The 25,143-nt window shown below is 46.7% G+C and overlaps 1 protein-coding gene across 1 annotated transcript in view; it reads right to left on the bottom strand.

The window, feature by feature from the left end:
- Cadps (calcium-dependent secretion activator 1) overlaps positions 1-25,143 on the bottom strand; it is a 721,673-nt gene that overhangs the window by 353,704 nt on the left and 342,826 nt on the right. The window contains exons 19-20 of the mRNA XM_075882731.1: positions 23,509-23,517; positions 19,961-19,987 (exon numbers count right to left, since the gene is read on the bottom strand). Of these exons, the coding sequence (XP_075738846.1) occupies positions 19,961-19,987; positions 23,509-23,517 (36 nt within the window). The remainder of the gene's footprint in view (positions 1-19,960; positions 19,988-23,508; positions 23,518-25,143) is intronic.

The following is a 25,143-nucleotide window of genomic DNA, read 5'->3' as shown; positions in this document are numbered from 1 at the left end:
ATTGATTGATTGATATGTGGGGTTCAACGTCCCAAAACCACCGTATGATTATGAGAGACGCCGTAGTGGAGGGCTCTGTAAATTTCGACCACCTGCGGTTCTTTAACGTGCACCCAAATCTGAGCACATGGGCCTACAACAATTCCGCCTCCATCGGAAATGCAGCCGCTGCAGCCGGGATTCAAATCCGCGACCTGCGGGTGAGCAGATGAGTACCTTAGCCACTAGACCACCACGGCGGGGCAATTAAATCCTTTCGTTAAGCTGTTTGTCTAAAAGTAGTGGTGCGGCGAATAATTCTGCATTTGAATAGGAGTTACTGCAACATGTCTAACAGAAATACATGGCCCCAATCACTGAGCAGTTCACGAGAGCCGCCATGGCGAAGAACAAGACTACATAAAATAAACAAGGCGTCTTTTGCTGTTTCGGCAGGTAATGGAGCGCTTTCGGCGTGTCTTGTTAAATGGTCCACGGCGATGACAATCCAGCGGTTGCCAGTGCCAGTGCATGGGAGAGGACCATACCAATAAATGCTGACATGATAAAATGGGTGGGCTTGGCTGGGTAGTGAAGCAGCTGGGGAGGTGCGAAACTGGTTTGCGTCGTTGGCAGGCGAAGCAAGAGTGGATGTATTTGCAGACGAAGCTTTATATAACGGGCCAATAACAGCGTAGACGAAGGCGCGTGTATGTCTTGAACATGCTGCCATGACCGCACTGCGAGTCATTGTGGGCAGAAAAGCATAAGTCCCGACGAAGATGGCGGGACACGACCAATAACCATGTGCAGTCATCGTTATTGAAGTTATGGCGGTATAAAAGGCCATCGCGGATAGCGTAATGCTGCACCTAGCAGTGTAGCGCTCATGGCACAGGTGCAATCAGGGGGCTTAAGAAAAAGTTCAGAATTGTGGTGATCCATAGGTGATTCTGTTGCTTCGAGATTATGTGCAAGAAGTCAAGTGGCGAAATATCTTGATTGTGACGAGGTGCGTTCGAGTCTGAAACGAATGAGAAGTGTGACAGGGTGTCATCATCAGAGTGTCGGTGACTAGAACGATATACGACGCAGATGTCGTATTCCTGGAGTCTGAAGCCCTATCGTGCGAGGCCACCTGAGAGGGGCTTGAGGTATGACAACTAAAACAAAGCGCGGTGGCCTTGTTACCACGTCAAAAGGACAACTTTAAAGATAGGGGCCAAATTTCTGAAAAACCGTTATGATGACCAGGCACTCCTTCTTAATTAGGGTATAACTGGTCTTGAGTTTTGTGAGTACATGACTGGCATATGCAACCACGTATTTGGTGCTGGCATCATCACGGGTGAGCAAACCACCAAGGCCAACATCAGTGACACCAGTGTTGTGAATTTCTGTGCTTGCGCTTGGATAAAAGTGATGCAATACTGGTGGAGACGTAGGCGCAGGCAGCCGTAAGTGTCGTAAATGCATCGTCACAAGCTTCTGACCAAGTAGATAGTTCATTCTCGCCTTGAAGGAGTGCATTGAGGGGTGCGATGACAGCAGCAAAATTTAAACAGTGCTTCGAAAATATGAGCATAGGCCATTGAAGCTGCATAGTGCTTTCAGGTTAGTAAGCTTTAGGAACTCTGGTACTGTGCGAAGTTTAGCAGGATCAGGGAGAATGCCTTCATTTTAGACGACGTGGCCTAACATGGTTCATTTGCAAGCGGCGAGTAGGCACTTTTTCAAGTTAAGCTGGAGACCGGCATTTTGAAGACAGGTCAAAACTTGATGTAATCGACGTAGGTGGATGGAGAAATCTAGTGAAAAGATTACAATATCATCTAGATACCAAAAACAAGTGCACCACTTCATGCCACATAAGATGCCATTTATCATGTCTTCAAAGGTGGCGGACGCATTACAGAGACCGAATGGCATTACAATGAATTCATACAATTCATCTGATGTTAGAAACGTAGTTTTAAGGCAGTTAGTCTCAGCCATGGGCACTTGCCAGTAGCCTGAGCGGAAATCAAAAAAAAAAAAAAAAAAACTCCGCTCCTTGCAAACAATTGAGTGCGTTGTCACTTCGTGGCAACGGGTACACATCCTTTCGGGTAATATCGTTAGGCTGGCAATTAACGATGCAAAGTCGTATTGTGCCATCTTTCTTCCGAACAAGGACGACAGCTGATGCCCAGAGACGGTTGGAAGACTGAATGACACTGCAATAAAGCACGTCATTCATCTGGTCATTGATTATGCGCCTTTCGCCCACCGATACTCAGTAGGGGCGTTGTCGAATGGGCACATGTCTTCCAGTATCAATAGTATGCGGAATGGACGTTGTGCGGCTGAGTGCTCTTGCTTGGCAGTCCGAAGAGGAACAGAAATCATCGAGCAAGTGAAGAGGTTGGTCTCATTGTGTCGTTGTAAGGTCGCTGGCTTTAGTTGGTGTGAAAGATCGCGATAGTGCCCGCGAAGTTGATGTCTCGACGGTGGCCATATCAGTGGAGTCGTCCACGCGGTGTCAAAAATCGAACATACGCCAGCGGCTCAGCTTTGTCGAGGGTTTTCCGGCGGAGCGAAGTAATTGGCTCGGTTGATGGATTTGATATGTACATGACAGAGGTGCCAGAATTGAACTCGAGGATGGCAAATTGCAATGGTAGTGATCAGTGGCGAACTAGAAGTTCAGACGGTACGAAAAGCACTGAGCCATTATTTTCAGAGTTACAAGAGATGCAGACAAGAACAGTAGACTGGGCAGGCACAACGGTGTCATCAGAAACTGTGATTTCCTTGATATGTAGCAGCAGAATTGAGTTGTCAGTAGCAACAGGCAATCGTGAAATCGAAGTCACCTGTGAATGACAGTGGCGGGTGGCTGCGCGTTGTTTGCGCAGTTCATCAATACTCTGGCAAAGACTAACAGTTTAGACACTATGAACGAGTTGTTTGCCAGCAGCATCTGAAAGGCCTAGTCTTCCATTCCTTTCAAGATATGCCTGACCTTGTCGGCATCGGCCATTCCGACATAAATGCGGTTACATAGGTCGACAACGTCTTCAATGTAGCTTCTGACTGTTTCACCCTTCTGCTGCACATGCCCACGCAACCGTTTTTCGGCTCGAAGCTTGCGAACAGTGGGGCAACCAGATACCTCCATCACGTGGGTTTTGAAAACAGCCCATGTCGGGAAGTCACGTAGGTGGTTTCGATGCCACGTGCTGGCGATGCCACTTAAGTAAAACAACACACAGTTGAGTTTCACGGTGTCGTCCTAGTGGTTGATCAGGCTTATATGTTTGTATTCAGCAAGCCAGTCTTCAACATCCTCCTCTTCTGTACCGCTGAAGATTGGTGAGTTGCGTTGACGCGATGGACCAGGGCAGACCAATGTAGGCATTGGGACAGCATGTTGTTGCTGTGGTTGAGTTGGTACTTCATCCGGCATTGCAGAGGCTAGCTTGAGTATTCGTATGTGAAGTTCCATGTTTTCGCTACCCAGTAGCTCCATCTCTTGTTATGGGGTTTAATCAAGTACACGGCGACCGAGACGATACCAGCAGGCGAAAGCGTCGACAGGAAGCGAACAGCCGAGCGAGTCAGCCGATGGCTATGCGCTTCTGCATTGTCCATCTTCCTCACATATGTTTCATATTACCAGTTGTTTACAGTTGCATTACGATACCAAACAGCAACATGAGTATTAGCAACACCAGGCGTAATAAGCAGCTTTATATCACTTGTGCTAGCGAGGATGACCGCCCTGGATAATGTTGCGTAGACCAACTTCACTGGATGGCACTCAACAACAATTGATGTTAACCTGAAGTGACATGTACCATAGGAGTGCATTTGTAATGTTTATAAAATTAAATAGCCAGTACCGCAATCACAATTCACATTTTGTCAACATTACGCCTGTACAGGGTTACCTTTCAAAGCAGTTCCAAGACCTGGTGTGGTTCTGTAGTAGAACTCTTGATTGTCACGCAGAATGCTTTAGTTCAATTTGTGCTGGGACTGTGATATCTATGGTTTGCATTCATGGAACCAACGCTGCCAATGTGAATTTTTGTTAGCGCTCTCGCATTTAAATTGCCAGTAACTATTCTCTCTGTTGCTGGGTAGAGATATATACAGTAGACTCCTTTTAAACGAACATGAAAGGGGCCCTGCAACACTTTTTGAGCATGGTCAGAAAATGCTGCCGATCGGTAGTAGAGGCTACCGACAAAACCCGAGCCAAATATTACAGCGCAGCACGCAGCCTGAAATTCACAATAAATTATCAAAGTAAGCTAAAAATTGCTTTTTCTTCTCGCGATAAATGACAGAAGACGCTAAATCGGACCAAACCCATCTATCAGCCATTGACTGATTTGAACATGGCGCGTTCGGTTGTTGCAGAGATCACCGCGGGAGGCCGCGACTTGTCCATGCGTGCGGGCGCGATGACAGTGAAAAAGCCGCGCATTCGAAGAAAAAAAAAGAAAAAGGTGCTTAAGGTCACGAGACACGGGTGACGTGTTTTTCTTTGCCCCTACCATCCCTCTCTGTATAGCTTCCAGCGCTTTCGTTGGGACAAGTGAAGAGAGAACGCGATGGCAGCGTTCAACAAATTCTTATAATTTGGCTCGTACTGGACAGATTCTTAAAATTTTTTTTAATTCGTAAGGAAATAAGCTCTTCCAGTGAATTCATTCCATGGTTACATTAAAAAGTGTTTCGCTTAGTGAGAAATTAACAAGGGAACAATATTCAAGTAGGAAACCAAACATATTAGTGGCAGTTCTTCCATTTAAGCAGCAATTTCATTTAGGAGAGTATTGTTTTTTAGAAGTCTACTGTAAACTGTGAACACTTATGGCACATACCCAAATACAGCAGCCCAATATATATGGGTAATGTGCCACACGTGTTTGAAGGAAAGAGTTTGAGGATGTTCGGCACGTTATTATTTGTCAAACCCTCATACCCTCCCATACTAATTTCGGTCTCCCCCAACTTAAAGGCCTACTCAGGAGATTATTCAACGTCAATATATCTCAATGAAGTTCACTACGCACGTTCATTTGCACGTTTCCATCATTCGTCCCCAATTACAGACTGAAGAGATACACAGACTTTTTACAAACTTATTTTAAAGATTGCCCCAAATCTCTCAGCTGGCTTCCAACAATTATTGGCAACATTGTGTGTATAGGCCCATGACAGGAGTGTCTGGGGAACATAAAAGCACTATCACTTTGACATGGTCGAAAAATTGCCCGAGTTGGCCTTTAATCAGGTGATCACGAGAGAAACCAGATACACGCGACTACATAAATAGGTAGATAGAAACGCTCAAACATCCTGTACTCCGCTATGAAATGCTTCAAGTCTAAAAGCTATTATTGATGAGACCTAACAGACAACAATGCCAAGGAAAGAATGGGGCATGTTCTTTGTGAAACGGGTTGTTGAACAAGCAGGAGTTGACTCAGTGAACGAGAGCTTTATTTAGCGCAAGGGCTAACTGAATGCAAGCCTGTGATCACAGCAAGTATTCTTCCTTTTCTATACTCGAGCTCCATGCCCACTGCCCTCATTACAATCACCCCCGGGCAATGAGGGAGCCATCCTGGCGACCTAAGGACAGGTTTACACAGAAGGGTCATGGTATGGCTTGAGCCGAGAGATGTGTATGATTTCTTGTCCCCGACGGCGCTTGTCCGGAGATGCATCCAGCGGCTCGACAAGGTAGTTGACAGGCGATGTTTGGCGTACAACTCGATAAGGGCCATGGTACCTGGAAGAAAGCTTGTGGGAGAGTCCTGGAGGAGTAGAAGGAATCCATAACCACACCAGTGAGTTCGGAGCAAAGCTCATAGGCGTGGCTGACGCGTCGTGTCGATGTTTTTGGCACGTCTGGTCATGTGACGTGAACGCACGAGCAAGCTTCCAACATTCTTCAGCGTGTGCTGCTGCTCGGAAAACGGTAGTTATCTCTAAAGTGTCCGGTCGATAAGGAAGAATGGTATCAATTGTTGATGATGGCTCGCGTCCATAAAGAAGAAAGAAAGGCGAAAATCCAGTGGTGCTTTGCGTTGCAGTGTTGTAAGCATATGTCACAAAAAGCAGTATGCTATCCCAATTTGACTGGTCGGATGAAGCGTACTTGGCCAGCATATCCCCAAGTGTACGATTAAAACGCTCTGTCATCCATTTAGTTTGCGGGTGATAGGCTGTGCAGTGCGGTGTATGATGCGACACTCGCTCAACAACGCTTTGATGGCATCGGAGAGAAAAACGCGGCCGCGGTCGCTTAGTAACTCCCAAGGTGCTCCATGCCTTAAAACCAGGTTTTGCAGTATAAAACATGCAACGTCTTTTGCGGTAGCAGAAGGTAACGCAGCTGTTTCAGCGTACCGCGTTAGGTGGTCGATAGCGACAATGACCCAACGGTTGCTACTCGAAGTATAGGGAAGCGGACCGTAAAGATTGATTCCGACACGATCGAAAGCTCGTGCTGGACATCGCAACGGCTGCAAAAGACCTGTGGCATGTTGAGTGGGCATTTGGCGTCGCTGGCACGTAAAGCAAAACCTTACGTAACGGTGAACGAAGCGGTACATACCGCGCCAGTAGTACCGCAGCTGCAAGCGAATGTATGTTTTTAACACACCAGTGTGGCCACATTGCGGATCATCGTGAAACGTGGCACAGATGTCAGAGCGCAGATGTCGGGAAATAACGAGCAACCCCTTACGGCCGATCGTGCTGTAGTTTCGGCGGTAAAGCAGATTATCCCGAATAGCGAAGTGTCCTACTTGACGGCGAAGCGTCCTGGAAACTGGAGTGGGCGTCCGGTTAGAAAGAAAGTCCAAAAGAGAAGAAATCCAAGCATCTTTGCGTTGCTCGGAAGGCATGTCCGAAATGCTGATGGCCAAGGCATCACTGGTGGAGATAGGCGAGCCGACATGCTCTGAAGCCAATGGCGAACGTGACAGGGCATCGGCGTCGGAATGCTTCCGGCCAGAATGGCAGATAACACGGATATCAAACTCCTGTAACCGCAATGCCCAACGAGCGAGCCGACCATTAGGATCTTTTAGTGAAGATAACCAGCAAAGCGCATGGTGGTCTGTTACAATATCAAACGGACGTCCATATAAATAAGGCCGAAATTTTCCGATTGCCCAAATAATGGCGAGACACTCCTTTTCAGTTACACTGTAATTCTTCTCGGCTTTACTGAGGGCGCGGCTGGCATAGGCAACGACGTACTCGTCAAAGCCATCCTTGCGTTGGGCCAGTATGGCCCCTAGCCCGATACCACTAGCGTCCGTACGAAGCTCCGTTGGAGCAGACAGATCGAAATGTCAGAGTATGGGAGGCGTGGTGAGGAGCCGTCGGAGTTCCTGAAATGCATCATCACACGCCTGCGGCCACGCTGACAAATCAGAACTTCCGGCAAGAAGATTGGTCAAGGGGCGATAATGGAGGCGAAATTGCGGATGTAGCGCCGGAAGTTAGAACATAGGCCGATGAAGCTTCGAAGCTTTTTGATGGTGGTTGCCTTTGGGAACGCCCTGACTGCATTAAGTTTCGTAGGGTCTGGGAGAATGCCGTCCTTAGAAACCACATGGCCGAGAATCACAAGCTTGCGAGCGCCGAAGTGGCATTTCTTCAAGTTGAGTTGAAGTCTCGCCGTGGAAAGGGTCTTGCCGTGGAAAGGCACGTAAGAACTTGCTCGAGGCGGCTGAGGTGGGTCGCAAAGTCGCTTTAAAATACCACAATGTCGTCCAAATAACAGAGGCACGTTTTCCATTTCAGTACTGTTGTTCAGTACTGTTGTTCAGTACTGTTATTCCATTTCAGTACTGTTGTTCCATTTCAGACCTCGCAAGACGGTATCCATCATCCTTTCGAAAGTGGCAGGCGCATTGCAGAGGCCAAAGGGCATAACGGTGAATTCATATAGTCCATCCGGTGTTACAAAGGCTGTCTTTGGGCGGTCACCTTCTGCCATGGGCACCTGCCAGTAGCCGGAGCGTAAATCTAAGGAAGAAAAAAACTCTGCCCCTTGTAGGCAGTCCAAAGCGTCATCGATGCGGTGCAGAGGGTATAGTCTTTGCGCGTTATCTTGTTGAGTCGGCGATAGTCAACGCAGAACCGGATGGATCCGTCTTTTTAGGGGCGAAGCTCCTTAGGGCGTGGGCTGTGCGTCCCCTGTATGTAGCCACCTCTAGTTTAGTTCTAGCAGTGTTCACTAGATGGCGGTACCGTCCCCTGTATGTAGCCACCTCTAGTTTAGTTCTTGCAGTGTTCACTAGATGGCGGTACCGTCTCCTGTATGTAGCCACCTCTCGTTTAGTTCTTGTAGAGTTTACTAGATGGTGGTACTTGTAGCTGATGATGAAAAGATGCAAGATGTTATAAACTAGAAAGCGGTACTTATAGTTGATGAAAGACGCGAGATCTTATAAAATAGGAATGATGTCACATATGGCGCGTGTCATTGGTTGAAGGCAACCGTTCGATTTAGTGCGGCGACGTACGCTAGGGGGAGCGATGTAATAAAATCGAGTGGGCAAAATGTACAGAGGATTCATGGTTTACCAGGTTTACCTCCGGAGCTTCGCCCACTCATCATCATTCAATTCGTGGATATGGCGGCACTTTTGTATTTTCATGACATTGGCTCGATGAAATTTTCGGAAACTTCGTATGCAAAGTTTATGGTACCCCCAAATTACAGTGTACTTCATTTTTTCTTGACGAGAACAACCGGTGAAGCCCAGGGACTGTTGGAGGGCTCGATCATGCCACGTTTCAACATGTCGTCCACTTGTTCATCGATGACACAGTGTTCAGCAGATGACACACAGTACGGACGCTGTCTTAGCGGGGCTTGTTGACCGGTGTCAATACGGTGAACGACCGCAGAGATTCGGCCTAAGCCTGACTGGTCACGATCGAATGAAGAGCGAAAGCAGAGTAGAAGATTCATAATCTCTTCGCGCTGAGTTGGTGCGAGCTTGGAGACGATGACATCCGAGAATACGTCCAGAACATCATTAGGCGCGTTGGTAGGAGTGACAGCACAAATTGAGAGCGAAACCGTAGAATCGGGTATGGTAGCCGGAAGAATGCACTCATAAGGTTTGTAGCTTCCCAGGCATTGTCCACGTAGTAGGGATGACGGGCTGCCCGAGGGATTGCACACATAAATGGCAGCGTGACCGTTGCGAAAAATGACAACGGCAAACGGAAGCATGACGTTTCGTTGGCACGCAGATGGGACCGATGGCATAAACAACACAGGCAATTTCGGATGGGAGGCACATGACACCGAGACAACAACAGCTGAGAAAGGCGCAATGTCAACGTCAGAAGCAGCAAACACTCTACACGAAGCGCCATCGTCGGGGTCATAGCACGGCACAGATAACGCCAGTTCGGAACGAGCACAGTCGACCAAAGCAGAATTTTATGAAAGAAAGTCCCACCCAAGGATAACGTCATGCGAAGAACGGAATAAAACTACAAATGTGACGACGTACATAGCACCTTGAATGAGGACTCGTGCAGTGCACAAAGCTGAGGGCTGAATATGATGGGACGTAGCTGTCTGGAAAGATAGGTCGGTAAGTTGCGTGGTCACTTTCTTCAAGTTTCGGCACAGTTTCTCGCTAATTACAGATACGGCAGCACCAGTGTCAACAAGTCTGTGCACCCTAATGCCATCAATATAGAGTTCAATTTCGTTCAGGGGACAGCAGTTAGGTCTTGAAATTTTCGCTGCAAACGCAGTTCTTGCCTTCTGAACTGCGCCCGTCAGTTTTCCCCTCGCCGTGGGCTGTTGCGACGTAACATTGGAGAAATCGATCGACGACGAGGAGAAGGTGAACAGCTTGAGCCGGATGGTCGGCGACCGGGACGTACGTCTAGAGGTGGATCGGCAGGAACGGGATATCGCGGCTGAGTGGGCATGGTGGGCATGTAATGTGAGGCCCCTGCAATGTCGTGAGAAGGAAAGCTGTAACGACGGCAGTGACGAGCTACGTGGCTTGGAATGCCACATAAAAACATATCGGCCGATCATCCGGAGTGCGCCATTGGCTGACGGTAGGGGCACTGTTCGCTGAATAAGGTATCGTCAATGGTCGTGCTGGCGGCATTGTCATATGAAAGTTCTGGGCTGTTTCGTATACAGCCGGAGACGGGACGGTTAGCAAGCGGGAAGGTGGCGTCGACAAATAAAGAGGGCGAGTAGCTTGGTATATGGCCGGAGACGCTGGCGCACGTGGCCGAGCAACTGCGGCTGCATACGTTAGTGGTGCGGTAACAGTTGGTGGAGCCTGAGCTGGCGGAAATGCTTCGGCAACTTGCGATTGAATGACCTGGCGAAGCGAAGGCGACAAGGGTGCCATCGGCTCAGTAGTTCTTGTGATTATAGATAGCTGCCGGACGACCTCCTCGCGTATGAATTCCTTTATGAGGGGCATCAACGCAGAGTGGTCGGCGGTGTCATGGCAATAGTCGAGGGATGAGATGTCCGCGGTGTCTTGAGCAGCGCAACGTGTAGAAGCGCGCTGCCTACGCAGCTCATCATAGCTTTGGCAGAGCTGAATCACCTCGGCGACCGTTTGGGGACTCTTCGCAGCCAGCATTTGGAATGCACCGTCGTCGATTCCTTTCATGATGTTCTTGATCTTGCCTGCCTCGTCCAGAGTTGAATCGACGAGCTTGCAGAGAAATAGCACATCTTCGATGTAGCTCGTGAAAGTTTCATCTGCTTTCTGTACTCTGCCCCGCAAGCGCTGTTCAGCACGAAGACGGCGGACAGCAGGACGGCCAAGGACTTCCGAGAGGGTTTTTGCCAATGCTGACCAGGTACTGAAATCACTTTGATGATTTCTGTACCATAGTTTTGCCACGTCGGTCAAGTAAAAACTCACATTTGTGAGCTTATCAGCTGCGTTCCACTTATTGTATGTGCTCACCAGTTCATACTCGGCAATCCAGTTGTCCACATCTTGGTCCTCTGTGCCACCAAATATGGGGGGGTCGCGCTGCCGGAGAGCGCCAGAGCAGAAGACAGGCACAAGTGCGAGATCTGAAGTAGCGGCCTGAGATGGCCCCGGATCAGTCATTGTAGGAGGTCGTTGGAGCGTGCGGCTGCGAAGTTCCAGGGTGAGGACCAGATGTACCCCGCACCTCCACCACTTGAAACGGGTTGTTGAACAAGCAGGAGTTGACTCGGCGAACGAGAGCTTTATTTAGCGCGAGGGCTAACTGAACGCAAGCCTGCGATCACAGCAAGTCTTCTTCCTTTTCTATACTCGAGCTCCATGCCCACTGCCCTCGTTACATTTGTAATAATAATATAAATTTGAAGAGTAAACGAAAATATGCCACCGGCGCGAGACCGACGCAGGTTTGGCTTGGCTGCTGCTTGGCCATCATGTTGCTTCTTCTGCGTCCACCTTTCGATTTTGCCTTGAGTCCAGTCAATGAAGCCTCCTGCAGCAAGGTCTCTCTTTCAACTTTCCCGATCTCACCACTTGCAGACCACTTCCGACACCATGTCGTAACTTGTGTGGCGTTGGGTTCTTGCAGGAAACAGACACTGAGACACGAATTGACATGCAACATCTACAATGTTCAAAGGTGCAATGTTCAAAGAAGGTGCAAGAAGCGAGTGCACGATGTTGTGTTCTGCGTACAAACCGAGACCTTCTTTCAGAAGTAGGGCATTGATGTGGAAGGTGGCTTCATTATGTAAATTTCTTAGCTTGGTCACGTCGGCGGAACTTCAGACTGGTGCAACTGCCAGCAAACTGTCTAGATTGTCATCGACTATCATGTTGTGACGGCCGAAGCGGTTCGACAGGATCTGAATGGCGACGTCACAGTTCACTTCGTCCAGGCGAATATTTTGAATGGCTGCCTTCGCTGCCCCAGTCAGAAAGGTCAATGAATATTTGAACTTATCGAGTTTTGGAATGCAGTCATTGTTGTGGATGCTGGCTTTGAACTGGTCCCAAAATCCTTGCCACACGGGTCATCCTCCAGAGAAGCTCAGGATATGCAGCTTAGGCAGTGCGATGCGAGACGGCACAGTTGTAGTCTGAAGGCCGGGCGAAAGCAAGGTCACGCATGGCTGTGATGTGCATGCAAGAGGGTCATTGCATGGAGTGATTGTGACGGCGACGGGTGCCGGTGGGTTCAGCGTTCGCGGTGCGGATGCACGGCAAACCCTTGCTTGAGCGCAGATAACACGATCTTCATATTCGTTGGTGGTGGTCAAGTCTGCCTTCAATGCCTCAACACCTAGCGTAGCTTGAACCTTTTTGTTGAATGTGATGAGGTGAGCGTTCTTCGCCACATTGATGTTGAGGAGCTCCTAGAGACTGTGAGCAGGAGTTATCAAGGCGGGCAGTAGGGTGCTGAGCTTTGAGGTTGCCTTTGTGAAGGCAGTTTGATAAAAGCGGCGCTTGGTGATGAGTCGATTTATAGGCAAGAGTCCACGACCAAATGACCGGGGGGTTTCGGCACCAGAACGAAGTGTAGAAAATGAAAAAAGAGACCCAAACGTCTGGCTACATCAAAGGACAACCGAACAACTGAATGAGCCAGCTCCCGTAGCTCTTGCTCAGGGCCACTGCCCCTTCTTCCTCCTTTATTCGTAACAGCAAAAGCCTGGAGAGACAGTAGAAGCTTTCGTAACTGCTTTGCACAGATTAGTAGCTTACTGCAGATACGGAGCCCTGAAAGATGAAATCGTGCGCGGCAGGGTAATTGTGGACTTACAGGATGCAAAGCTGTTGAAAATGCTACAAAGCTATCCAGATCTCACATTGTAGACGGACGTACAAAAAGCCCGGCAGGTAGAAGCGGTTCGAAAGCAGCCAGCCGTGGTAAAACAAGAACTCTTACCCAAAGAAGCGTCTGTTGACACCCTGCAAAAGGCCGATAAAGGAGCTCCTCCAGAGCTGCAGAAGTGAAAACGTCCTTCAACACAAAGAAAAGGCACCATGTGTGTAGCAGATGTGGTGGACGTGAGCAACATGACTGCATCCGCTGTCCGGCTTCTAAGAAGAAATGCCATTCTTCTGCTAAGAAAGGGCACTGCAAAAAATTTACTGATCAAAAACGCTCTGAGATGTAAACAAAGGTGCTGCGGCACAGCAGGAGTGGACTTTAGGAGCCCTGTGTATAAACAAAACAGCTGAGGCATGGAGAAAAACTATTGATGTCGGTAGAAAACAGATCAGCTTCAAGAGAGACACTGGAACAAATGTTAAGTGCAATGCCAGCAAGAAGTGTGCTTGGTATTAAAATTGTTACTCCCACTACGACAAAACTCTATGGCGCCGGGCGACATCCACTTAAAGTGGTCAGCAAGCTACACGCGGTACTAATGGCCAATTCCACTGAGAAAACAGGAGTGGAGAGGCAGGGCAGAGAGGAGTGGAAGGCAGAGCACTGAGAGCAGGGTCACTGAACCTGCCACTGGAATGTTGCGCACTCCCGGAGGGCAAATGAAGGGCGTGATGAGTGGGGAGACCATGTGATCCAAACATCTCAAGCATTGGCATATTCTTCGTGAGGCAGCAGCACAAGACGCTTGAAATCGGTCAGCCACATGTTCTTGATTATCCTAATACCTAGTCTATGTTTGTGCAATGACGCATTCGGCAGACGTCCAGCTGTCATCGTAGCCTTCCAAAGAAAACAGCGGGTCAAGCTACACATGGTCGATACCATTGCCGCTGCACTGGCCGGCTGAAGAAGAATTTGAAAACTGTGACATTCAAGGCCCACGTGACTCATCATACTTACTGTGCCTACTCCGCTTTTCAGGCGAGAGCACTACAATCTGCTCCTGGCTGCTTTGTGCACAGCGAAAGCGCTCTTGCTCTACAAATAGATGACAGTGCTCCTCTACTTATTCGACCACTGAAACACGCCAGCTCTGAAAAGAGCACATTCAGCGTGCTTTGGAGTGCTCCTGCTCTCCCAATTGAATTCGCCATGAAGTGTAATGAAAACACCTTCTGTAAAGAGCTTTACATTGTAGAGGACTTAGAGGAGGCTCTCCTTGGACGTTGAGCAAGTTTAGGCTTGAAACTTGTGCAACTTCTGCAGCCAGTCACCAAAGATGCCCGAGAAAAGTACCAGGTAAAGTTCTCTGAATTGTTCGTCACCATAGGATAAATGCAAAGAGTACCGTATCAAGCTCAAGTCTAAGGCCAGACCAGTATCCATCAGTACTTCCTGTAGAGTTCCCTTGCTGCTTCTTGGAAAGATGGAGGCCTTAGTTGAAGAAAATGGAGAGAAATGGCATCATTAGAAAAAGTGGAAGAGCCAACTTTGTGGTGTTCAGCAATGATAGTTGTACCCAAGTCGAATGGCGAAGTCAAAATTTGTGTAAATCTGACTAACTTTAGCAAAGCCATTGAAAGGGTACTTCCTTCACAGGAAAAAACACTAAGAAGACTATCAGGAGCCAATTTCATTACAAAACTGGATACAAAGGCCAGATTTTGGCAGGTGAAGCTTTTCAAAGATTCACAGTTGCTCACAACTTTCCTAACACCATTTGAAAAATTCTACTTTTAAAGGTTACCTTTTGGAATAACATCAGTGCCTGAACAAACTTGCCATCAATTTGCCAACTCAGCCACCAGTGCCTAAACCAACATCAGCGCCTGAACCAAAGGAAGATGACTCAGATACTTAAAGGCATGACAGGAGTTCTGTGTCATATGAATGATATCTTGGTTTTAAGAGCAATGGTTGACAGGTGGCTGGAGGAAGTTCTGTCAAAGCTGAGAGCTGCAGGGGTGACTGTGAATGAAAAATGAGAGCTCGCAAAAATGTCAGTGAAATTCTCGGGCCACATCCTCAGTGAGAAGAGCATTCAACCTCTTCAAGTAAGAGTGAGAGTAATAATAGATTTTCCTGTACCATGCACACTAACAGACGTTATTGGCATGGCAAACCAAATGGGAAGGTTCATACTGAACCTCGGGGGACTTCTCAGAAAGGACATGGAGTGGAGATGGGATGCTCAACAGCAAGCCTTCGACCAGGTGAAGAGAGACATCCAAGAAGCAGCGACAGTGCGTGACCCCAAACAACAACTGATAGCCTCCACAGATGCATCTTCTTTCAATCTTGGTGCTGTGTTGTTGCAGAGAGACAAGGACGGTCGTGAAAGGCCAGCTGCAATTTTGTCTAAAGAACTGAATGAAACGGAGAGAAGATATGTTCAGATTTAGAAAGAGGCATGCCTTAATGTACGAGCATGCAAACCTTTTGAAAACTTTTTTGTAGGGACAAAGTTTCAAGTCCAGACTGACCACAGACCTCTGATCTCACTGCTGGGCAATCGAGAGCTAGACAAAATTTGGGCAAGAATTCAGAGATTCAAGCCGAGACTCATGTGCTTCGACTACTCCATCAAGCATGTTCCGGGTAAAGAGAGGTGGATTGCAGATGCACTCTTGAGAGCCCCAGTCAAAACTGCAGAGAGCATGGAAGAAGATGTCAAAGCATATCTCTTATTAGTGACAAGTCTGCTGCCAGCGTCGAGAGACTACATAAAAGAAATAGAACTTGTGCAGACTGATGACAATGTGCCGACAAGTAAAAGATTATTGCACTAGATGCTGGTCAGGCAAGCACAAAGTTCCACCTGACATTGTCTCCTACTTCCAATACAGAGAAAGCCTCATGGTGCAACAGAAGTTACTTCTTGATTGATATGAGGAGTTTAACTTCCCAAAACCACCAGAGAGACACTGTCATGGAGGCCTTCAAAAATTTTGACCACTAGGGGTTTCTTAACATGCACCCAAATCTGAGTACACAGGCCTTCAGCATTTTCGCCTTCATCGAAAATGCAGTCGCCGCAGTCGGGATACGATCCCGCAACCTGCGAGTCAGCAGCTGAGTACCTTAGCCACTAAGCCACCACAGCGGGGCTACAAAAATTACTTGTGAAAGACAACAGGTTAGTTATTCCAAAGTTTCTATGGAAGAAAGTGCTTTGTTAACTGCACGCATGATATCAGGAGGTGTCCAAGTGTACTGAAAGGGGAAAACTGTCAGTGTGGTGGCCTGGCCTAAGTGCTCAAATTCAAGAGATAGTTGCAAACTGCACTAGCTTTATTGAAAAACGGACTCCAAGAGTGGAGCCCATGATTGAGTCAGAGCTACTAGACTATCCATGGCAGAAAGTTGCTGCTGACCTCCACGAACTTAAAGACAAGCATTATTTGGTCGTCTAAGACTACTATTCCCGTTATATAGAAGTATGTTATCTGCAGAACACAACTGCAGATACGGTGCTAGTTCTGTTGAAGTTGTTGTTTGCCAGTCAAGAAATACCAGAGACGTTTAGGTCAGACAATAGGCCCCTGTTCCCTTCAGGGAAGTTAACGAACTTCACAAAGAAATATCAAATAAAGCATGCCACAAGCAGTCCGCACAATCCCAAGAGCAACAGTAAAGCAGAAGATTGATAAAAGTTGATAAAGACCTCCCCGAACAAGCTGAAGACCCAAGTATAGGACTGCTCATGTACAGGACTCCTGCGTACAGTGGATATACTCAAGCTCAGCTCCTAACAGGAAGACAGCTCACGATGACTTTACCTACACTGCCATCCCAGCTGATACCTAAATTGCCCTACCATGAGGTATTCCGCCAAAAGAAGAGAAGCGGAAGCAAACCCAAAGCTACAACATTAGGCACAAAGCCAGCAATCGAAGCAAAATGACTGCAGGAAGTCCAGTATGGGTGACAATACCTGTGTAGAAGACAGAGACTGATGTTCACTCAGTAACGGTTTATTAATGATGCGCAACCTCTTTTTCCCTCTCTAGCAGCTCTGTCCGAAGCACCCGTCGCACATGCACTGCACTGCACCGTCTCATTTAATTTTTATGACACTACCGTGACCGCGTTGCATGAATGCACCACCAGGAGGTAAGGGTCGCTGCACAGGACATCACACTTAGTAACAGTTTGTCAGTGGTATCAAGAATAAATGCGCAGTACTGTTGTTTCCCAGAAACGCCTTAACCACACGATCCATCTTCTACGTGAGAGATAGCGTCTGCTAGGACAAGGTCATCAGGCTCTGTGTTGAGAGACGGTGCAGGCTTTCTGTATAAGGAGCGGCAAGCAGAAACAACAGATATTCCTTCCTTCGCCGCTACCACAAGTTCCGCAGCAGATGTACCTGATGCAGCGCTCCCTTTCGAAGGTCAGAAGCAGTGACACTGGTAGCAAGATATTTTCGTCCTGTGAGGGGACTGCCCCCTGAGAAGTGAGATGGTATCAGAGCATTTGTTGATATGACCTCTAAGTACGTGCCGGATGACAATTACTGACGCCTCTACTTTCGCCAGCGTGATGTGCTAAATTCTACCATGCAGCAGTCGTTTGTGCGCTTTGTCAATCAAAAGATGGATGAACCGTTGATCAGCAGGATGGAACATCGCATGCTTCACCTCTTCGGTGTCATCAAACAGCTGAAGCTTGCCTCCTACTTGAAGTGGTAGATAATAGCCGAGAAGCGGTTGTAATGTACGTACACAGAGAGACCTTGGAACTCGTAGTTCCTTTTCCATGGTCATAATTTCGCTTGAATATGCGGTGTGTTCCAATACATCTTCATGCAATACATCTCTGCCTCGTTCAACTCTGGCGCCCTCAGTGGTCCTGTTGACGATGGTTCCTCGATGAGGCATTGCGGCAGAATTCTATGATCCAAGCAGTCACTCGGAATTGCAAAGAAAGACGTTCATAACTCGAAACTTCAAGCAGAGGCGCGTAGAGGGCTTGAACACGGCGGTGTGGCATGCTGATGTCACTTCACCGATTTCCTCATGAGTAGCATCTGTTGAGAAAGTGGAAGAAATCTGAGAAGGCCCATTGGGAATGATGCTGCAACAATTCCGAATAACCGGCCCATCACAGTGTCTTGCGCGTCGATGGGCTGGCCGCTCACGGAGGCTTGGCGATATCTATCACATCAAGTGGCCACATCTCTGTCGGGTCAGTCATGCACAATCTGGCTTGGCCATGGCGCTCACACAAAAGGAATAGAGCCGCTGTGCTGTTCTCTTGACACAAGCCGTTCGCAGTGTCTACTTTGTACACGCCTAGCACCAGCCAACCAAAGATCATCTCTACGGCGCATTGGTCAATACTCAGGCGTTTGATTTGATGACACTAATGGTTTCTATAGGTCGGTCTTTGAGTCGCTGTTCATCGACCACAAGCATCTTGAGTTCGCACAACTACATTAGAAGGTCTTGCCCGATTGCTGGTTTGTTCACCGTGCATACTTCTGGCACCTACAGAGCATCTAACGTGATTTCATGTGCATCGAAGCGACTCTGCAGCTTGAATGACACGGTTCGAAATCGGTAGGTGCGGTAATGTTTGGAACTTCAAAACGTTAGCAGAGACAGGTTTTCTGTGCTGACGGAAGGTAAATCTAGTCTCGTGGACAAGTCAAGTTGCATAAATGTTCTTTGGCTGCCAGTGCCAAGTAGTTTACGAATTCTGAGTTCTTCCCTTCGGATGAACCAGCACAAAATTGTACCTTCCCAATGCCCATACTGTGGCCTTTTGCATGAGAACCGCTGGTGATAGAGACGTAAAGCTGCTTGAAGCAGCACTAGTGATCAGTGGCATATTGTCGGTTTTTGCCGTGTCATTCTTGTCAGCGTTCGGTCAGTTGTACAATTTCCGTATTTCGCGAAGAGTGCTAAGATGATGGTCTGCACAGTGCTTGCACTAAGGCCATGCTGTGTTGCCACATTGTCATGTGAAGTGTCCCATTCTCGCACACTTGAAGGAGCAGTTCTCGGTTAGCTGCATCTGAATCTCGTCGGCTGTCATGATAGTCTGATAGTTCTTTAGAGCGTTTTCACGATGACCGCATAGTATGCAACAGGCATGGTCGTTGGTTGCATATCTTGCAGATGCTGAGCCTACCGGCGGCTGAAAGTGAGAATGACTTCGCTAGAGTGCCGCGGAGCTGGATTTTTGTGGGCACTTTGAACAGGAGCTCTCTTTTCTGCTCTCGATCTGAAATTAAAGAAACTTCATCACGTTGCGCACCTCTTCTTGATGTGATTTTAAGGTAGCCCCATTGTTCGCCTCGGTCTCCTTCACGCGCTGCTGGTACAGAACAGTGATGTCTTCGGGTAGCGATCGCATGAGCACATGCTGAAGTATAAGCATGTACTCGGATGCTTAAACTCCGAGGCTATCCAGGCAGCTAGTGCAAAAGTATTTCTTCGTACAATTCGTGCAGCAGTGATATGTTGGAGAAACGGTTCACAGTAGCTATGGCAAGCAAGCTGTCGATGTGTTCGTCCACGAGGGCTAGCTGTATGATAGCCCAACCTCTCTTGAAGCACCTTGACCGCTACCGCACAGTTCGCTTGCTCTAGTCGAACACCATCGATCACACGTTTTGCTGGTCGAGTTATCTACGACCTCAAATAACCGAACTTCTCTATGTCCGAAAGCTCATGATTGTTGTAGATTGTGACCTCAAAATGCTCCTAGAAGTCCTGCCACTCGCGAAGTTTCCCAGAAAAAACGGGTACCTGTAACTTCGGTAGAGCAACTCGCAGCGCCGATCAGGACTCCTTTGGGGCTCAGTTACGGTAGCGAAGACAGGTGCACTGCTGTCAGCGGGCCTTGAAGCTAAGTTGAGAAGGTTGAGGACACGGCTCATAATGTTGCAAATCTTGTCGTGATATCCGAGAGATGCCATGAATTCATCGTCTTGCTCAGTGTCGTTGGTTATGAGGTCAGCAATCTTTTTGTTGATATCTGCAAGGGTCATGCCTTTGTCCTGGAGGTCATCCAAGATGACTTGCAGATCGGCCGGAGGAGGATACTCTACTTGCGGAACTTCAGTGGTGGAGGCAATGAGCCTTGCAGCAGCACTTCGAATCACTCTTTTGTTGCAGCGCAGGCGGTCCATCTTTGGTGCAGGACCTCAGTCTTCTCCCTAGTTTCATGGCACCAAACTATGTAGAAGAGAGAGACTGACATGCGTTCTGTAACGGTTTATTCATAGAACGCAACTACTTTTTTCTTCTGCTCTAGCCGCTCTATTCTAAACACATGTCGCATGTGCACTGCGCTGCATTGTCCTATTCAGTGTTTATCAACCTGGAACTACATGACAGCTCTTGAAGAAGAACAACAGTCCAACATCATGGGTCGTCGATACTCCACGAAAACAACTCGTTCAGAACACACACCCTTTTATTCTGGTCCCAGCAGCTAAGGAAGATTATGGAGACATGAAAGTTAGCGAATAAGTGGAATCAAGCCCTCACAAGAGCAAGAAACACCAGGAGCGATGTCTACATCAAGAGATGAAGATTCTAGCGTCAATCCCCACTTCAGTGAAAAAAAGAGGTTTTTTTTTTTTTTAATTTACTGCAGGCTTTTCACGGCCCATGCAGGAGTGGGTACAAGAAACTACATACTAAACATCGAAAAAAAAATACACGAAACAAGAAGAAAGAAGATACAATGTCAACAGCTCAATTTTCAATATGAACACACTGAAATAAGTTCATAAATTATTTATTGGTGTTACGGCACACAATATTACTATCTAGTCTGTTCCAGTGGTGGATAGCTGAAAGAAAAAGGGAATGTTTGTGAGCATTAACATGACTGAGAGATGTTCAACGCATTGTGAAGCCCGTCAGGTATTGGAAATGACTGATTCTTCCACTTGGGGAAAGAGCCATCTGGAATTAAACGGTCTGGGAGCCTCAATAAAGAGACGTGGAGCACTTGCATCGGGCGACACAACACACCTGGAGTGTTGTTACTCCGAGTCTCTGTCTCAGTTTTTTGTGCAAACCAATTACCACACAGGCTACGACCCCAGCGAACGCTCGTACAACAACAATAGCCCTCGTATGCTTGTTCAGCTCTGTTCACTGGTGAAAAGCGGGTCATCGCAGCCCATTTAGACTTTCCCGTGGTAACAGCTTGGCCTGCCCTGTGCACCGATGAACTCTTCGACAATGTTGAGTCCATGGATACCTAGAACATCGACCTCATCGACGACCAAACCATAGGTGCTCTCCCTCAATGTGAAACGTGCCGTTTTGAATGAAGTTCGTCAGAAAATGCTGCTTTTGGTTGACAACTGCAGTGCGCACCATCTCTAAGCGCTGTTGAAAGTAGGCTCGGTGGCTGCACCATAATGATAACCAGTAATTAACCAGAATTAGGTCAAGGACGGAATTCTGGTCTGCAGTATGTTATAAATAAATGAAAAAATCCTTTCGTCTTGGGCACACACGAGATCGTTCTCGTAATCACTCAGATCATTTTGCTATCTCTTGGCGATTTCTGCCTGACCCGCAATTCAACGAGCCTGCTACTATACAGTGCACGCGACACAGAATTCTCCTCATCTGCATTTGGCCTCCTAGTGTAGCAGCCTTTTGAACATCCGCCCCTCGGTCCTGCTTGAGAGGTGCCATCGTCATCAACACTCATCGTTCCGTCACCTATAGAAGAATGCCACCCACGCTCAACACTTCGTGAGCTCAGTGACTGCGCCAAAACGATGACCACTAATCCTTTTGTTTTCGCCACACAGCTAGGTCTGTATCAATATTCCCCGTTCTCTAAACGAACGAGCAATTACTTTTAGGGGCAAAGCTCCTCAAAGCACCACCTGATTGTCCTTTGTAGTAACCACTGCGGTGCCACATACCCACCCCTCGTTGATTCTTGAACTGGCCATAGAGGACAGTACATTTATTATACGCTGATAATTGCAAATAATACAACACTAGAGGGCGTTACTTGTAGAAAAGAAAGATTGGTGTCACACATACTAAAGTAGAGAGAGACGATCACGCGACTACGATCGCGCGTTCTTTGGCAGCGGCATAAGGCAGGAGGCGCTCTATAGTACAATAAGAGTACTGTTTTGGCGAGAGCGCGCATTCAGAGGCCTGGCGACAGAGGATGGACAAGGCTGCTGAGTGGCGGTGGCTCGAGAAAGAGACCCCCACGTGTGTGGGCGCAAGACAGAAGCATGTTGCAAAGCTGTGCGGCGGCACCGCGAGAATCCTGCAGTACGACAACGGGAGGCCGAAGCAGCGTGGCAGCAGCGTGCGAACCCAGCTACGCCCCATTCTCCGTCATGCACCCCGTGGATAGGCTGTGTTTTTTTTAGTTCAGCTATCGGGCCCACGGTGTTATGTCGCTATTGCTGTTGAAGTTGCTCATGCAATCCCATGTTTGATGTTACTTGCTGGAGATATCGAATCTAACTTTGTTCCTGATACATCTGCCATACTGTCTGAATTGGGAAAATTAACTACTGGGCAGTCTCAAATAATCTTGGAGGTTGAGAACCTCGAATACCAGCTATTATCTACCGAACAAATGCTATGTATCGTAAGCCAACACCTAACTGACTTGGAAAATCGTTACCAAAACCTCCTATCAATCAGGACCAACATTGATAGCTTGAGGGATGACTTTACGCAAACAGCCGGCTTAGTTGGCAATATTGAAATGGACGTTTTTGGAATAGGCTGCCAGTCAATGCTGTGAATTGTTCGACGCTGGAATCTTTTGTCAACTGTCTAGAAGAGATTGATTTTTCTAAAAATGTATACATGTGAACCATGATCCTATGTGTATCAATACTTTCTTTTCTTTTTGTGGAGCGTTATTATGCCTCATGTTACCTCTATGTATCCACTCCTGCATGGGCCCGACTAGGGCCTGCAGTATGTACAAATAAAACAAATAAATAAATAAAATTGAAGCCCGCCTGGATGAAGCGCAAAATGGCTCGCGCTGAAACAACCCAAATTAATTTTTTTTTATTTCTGAAACGAGCTCAAAAGAAAGTTTCACTCAGTCAAAGCAACTAATTATTGACATCTCTCGCAATCATATAGACGCTAATATAGATACTAAGATAATTGACTGTGCACACCATTAGGTAAACTCAGCTAAAACAAACTTCGACCTATTATAGTTAAGTTTACCTTTCACAAAACTAAATCCGCAATCCTTTCCTGTAGTGGTAAATTCAAGGGAACAGAATACAGCATGAGACAGAATTTTTCTACTGCAGCCCGTACTGCACAAAAACACCTTCTTCAATTCTCTAAATTTAGACGGTTATTCGACGTTAAATAGTTTCTTTTCGTGTTTTATTGAATGTATATTTAAAAAAAAAGATAGTTGACACAGGCAAAGGAAAATGAAGGAACTTACGATAATCCTGGTCTGCTGGGTCAAGGAGAAAAAAAAGTGAGACAAAAGTTTAGGAGTGATATTGGCAACAAGGCAGTGCGAGAAGACAGCTATGCAAAGGGCATACACAAGAGCGCTAACTCACAACTGATTATACTTGCAACATGTGCTTAAAATTTATACCATACACATGCAAAAAAATAATAAAAAACTGTCTACTATATCGTGCACTTGTGCATACATTTCAACCACCACCAACTGATCGAACTATAGTACATATCTAGAAACTGCTCCTCTTTCTCGGTCAGCGCTAGTGATGCCTTGCTTACACTGTCTTCTTGAGCTGTTTTTTCATTAAAATGTTACCAAACAAACAATCCAATCGACAAGCATTAGTGAAAAGCTTTTTTTTTAAAGTCACCTTCAGACAAATAAAATTGTTTCTGAAAGACCTCAAATGTGTCGTCCTTAAAAAATTGAAGCGCAGTGAAATATTAGGTGGTGACCTTGGGAAGAAAAAGCTACGCATGTTTGCGGACAACAAAGCAATACAGCATAGCATCAAAACAAGCGTAATTATTGCTAGAGATTCACGGCAGTGTGATGAAAAGTCAGGTGTTGGTATATTTAGCCTGAACTTGGAATCGTCCTATTCCTTTCGACTGCCTGATTTCACACCTGTTTTCGTGGCTGAGTTCCTGGCAATGATACTCGCCTTACAAAAGTTAAACATGCAAATTACATTGGCTGTTATAATTACGGATTCTTTGTCTCTTTGCACTGTACTTTCTGTTAACGCTGACTCACACCGAATAAAAGTGTTTAGGGCATTATTACCCCTGCTTTGAGAAAAGTTATAATGTAGTTTGGATGCCTGGTCGAAAATGGCTGCCCTCAAAATGAAATGGCCAGTTCTTCAGCGAAGTCATCAATAAGTGGGCCAATTTTACTGTGTTCTCCACCATTCACTTACGTATGTGATGGCTGCACGTTTTCACAGGCGTAACATTATGGAAAGCTTTGCAGGAACAGCACTGAAAAATTCCACAGAAGATCAGTACTTATTATATCCCTGCCATCCATCACGTAAACGAGAAGTGACAACTACAAGGCTGTGCTGTCGGGTGCTAAAACTAAATTTCTACCAACACATGTCTGACCTGGCTCTTTCTCCAATGTGCACTTTCTGTGGCAAGCCAGAAACTACACATCATTTTTTTAAGACCTGTAAACGATTTACTACAGCTCAATAATCCAAGTTAGAAAGTCTTTCATATGCAATTGGAAGAAATTTATTTCTGCCCGTGACTCTGTCTTCTGGAGCTTCTATTTCTGGGTTTGCCAGTGCGAAAGTTTGCGTGTCTAAATAGGACCAAAAGACTAACAAACTAATCTATCTTATGATCCTTCTGTGTCGACACATCTATAATTTTATGTTATTTATTAATTTTTTTAATTTAGCATGTTGATTTATTTATTATCTATTGCTAAATAAAAAAGCTTTATATTTTTCATATTTCAGTGAGCGTCAAAGTGTAATTCTAAAATATGTAATATTTTTATTCTATAACCTTCATTACTCTAAAGCTCTATAAGAATTAAAAGACCACTCAATTCATGGCCAGTCCCCCACAGTAAGTATGAGCCACAAGATAGAGAAACAGAGAGGAAAGGCAGGGAGGCTAACCAAGCTCGTCTCAGAGAACAAGAGAAGGTGAACAAGAACAATACAGCATCGTGCCGCACAGAAATGGCCGAATGGAGGCAGTGTCACTTTAGTTTGCAAATGTGCTTTGACCAGGCTTCAATAAAATTTGCAGCTATGTGAGCAAACGACTAGGGCATTCGCTAGAGCATCCAGTAATCCAATTAAATTAGAGTATG

This window comes from Rhipicephalus microplus, unplaced genomic scaffold, assembly GCF_043290135.1.
Source record: "Rhipicephalus microplus isolate Deutch F79 unplaced genomic scaffold, USDA_Rmic scaffold_13, whole genome shotgun sequence".
Lineage (NCBI taxonomy): Eukaryota > Metazoa > Arthropoda > Arachnida > Ixodida > Ixodidae > Rhipicephalus > Rhipicephalus microplus.
The sequence above is the reverse complement of the archived record's forward strand: the minus strand, read 5'-3'. Positions and strand labels throughout refer to the sequence as shown.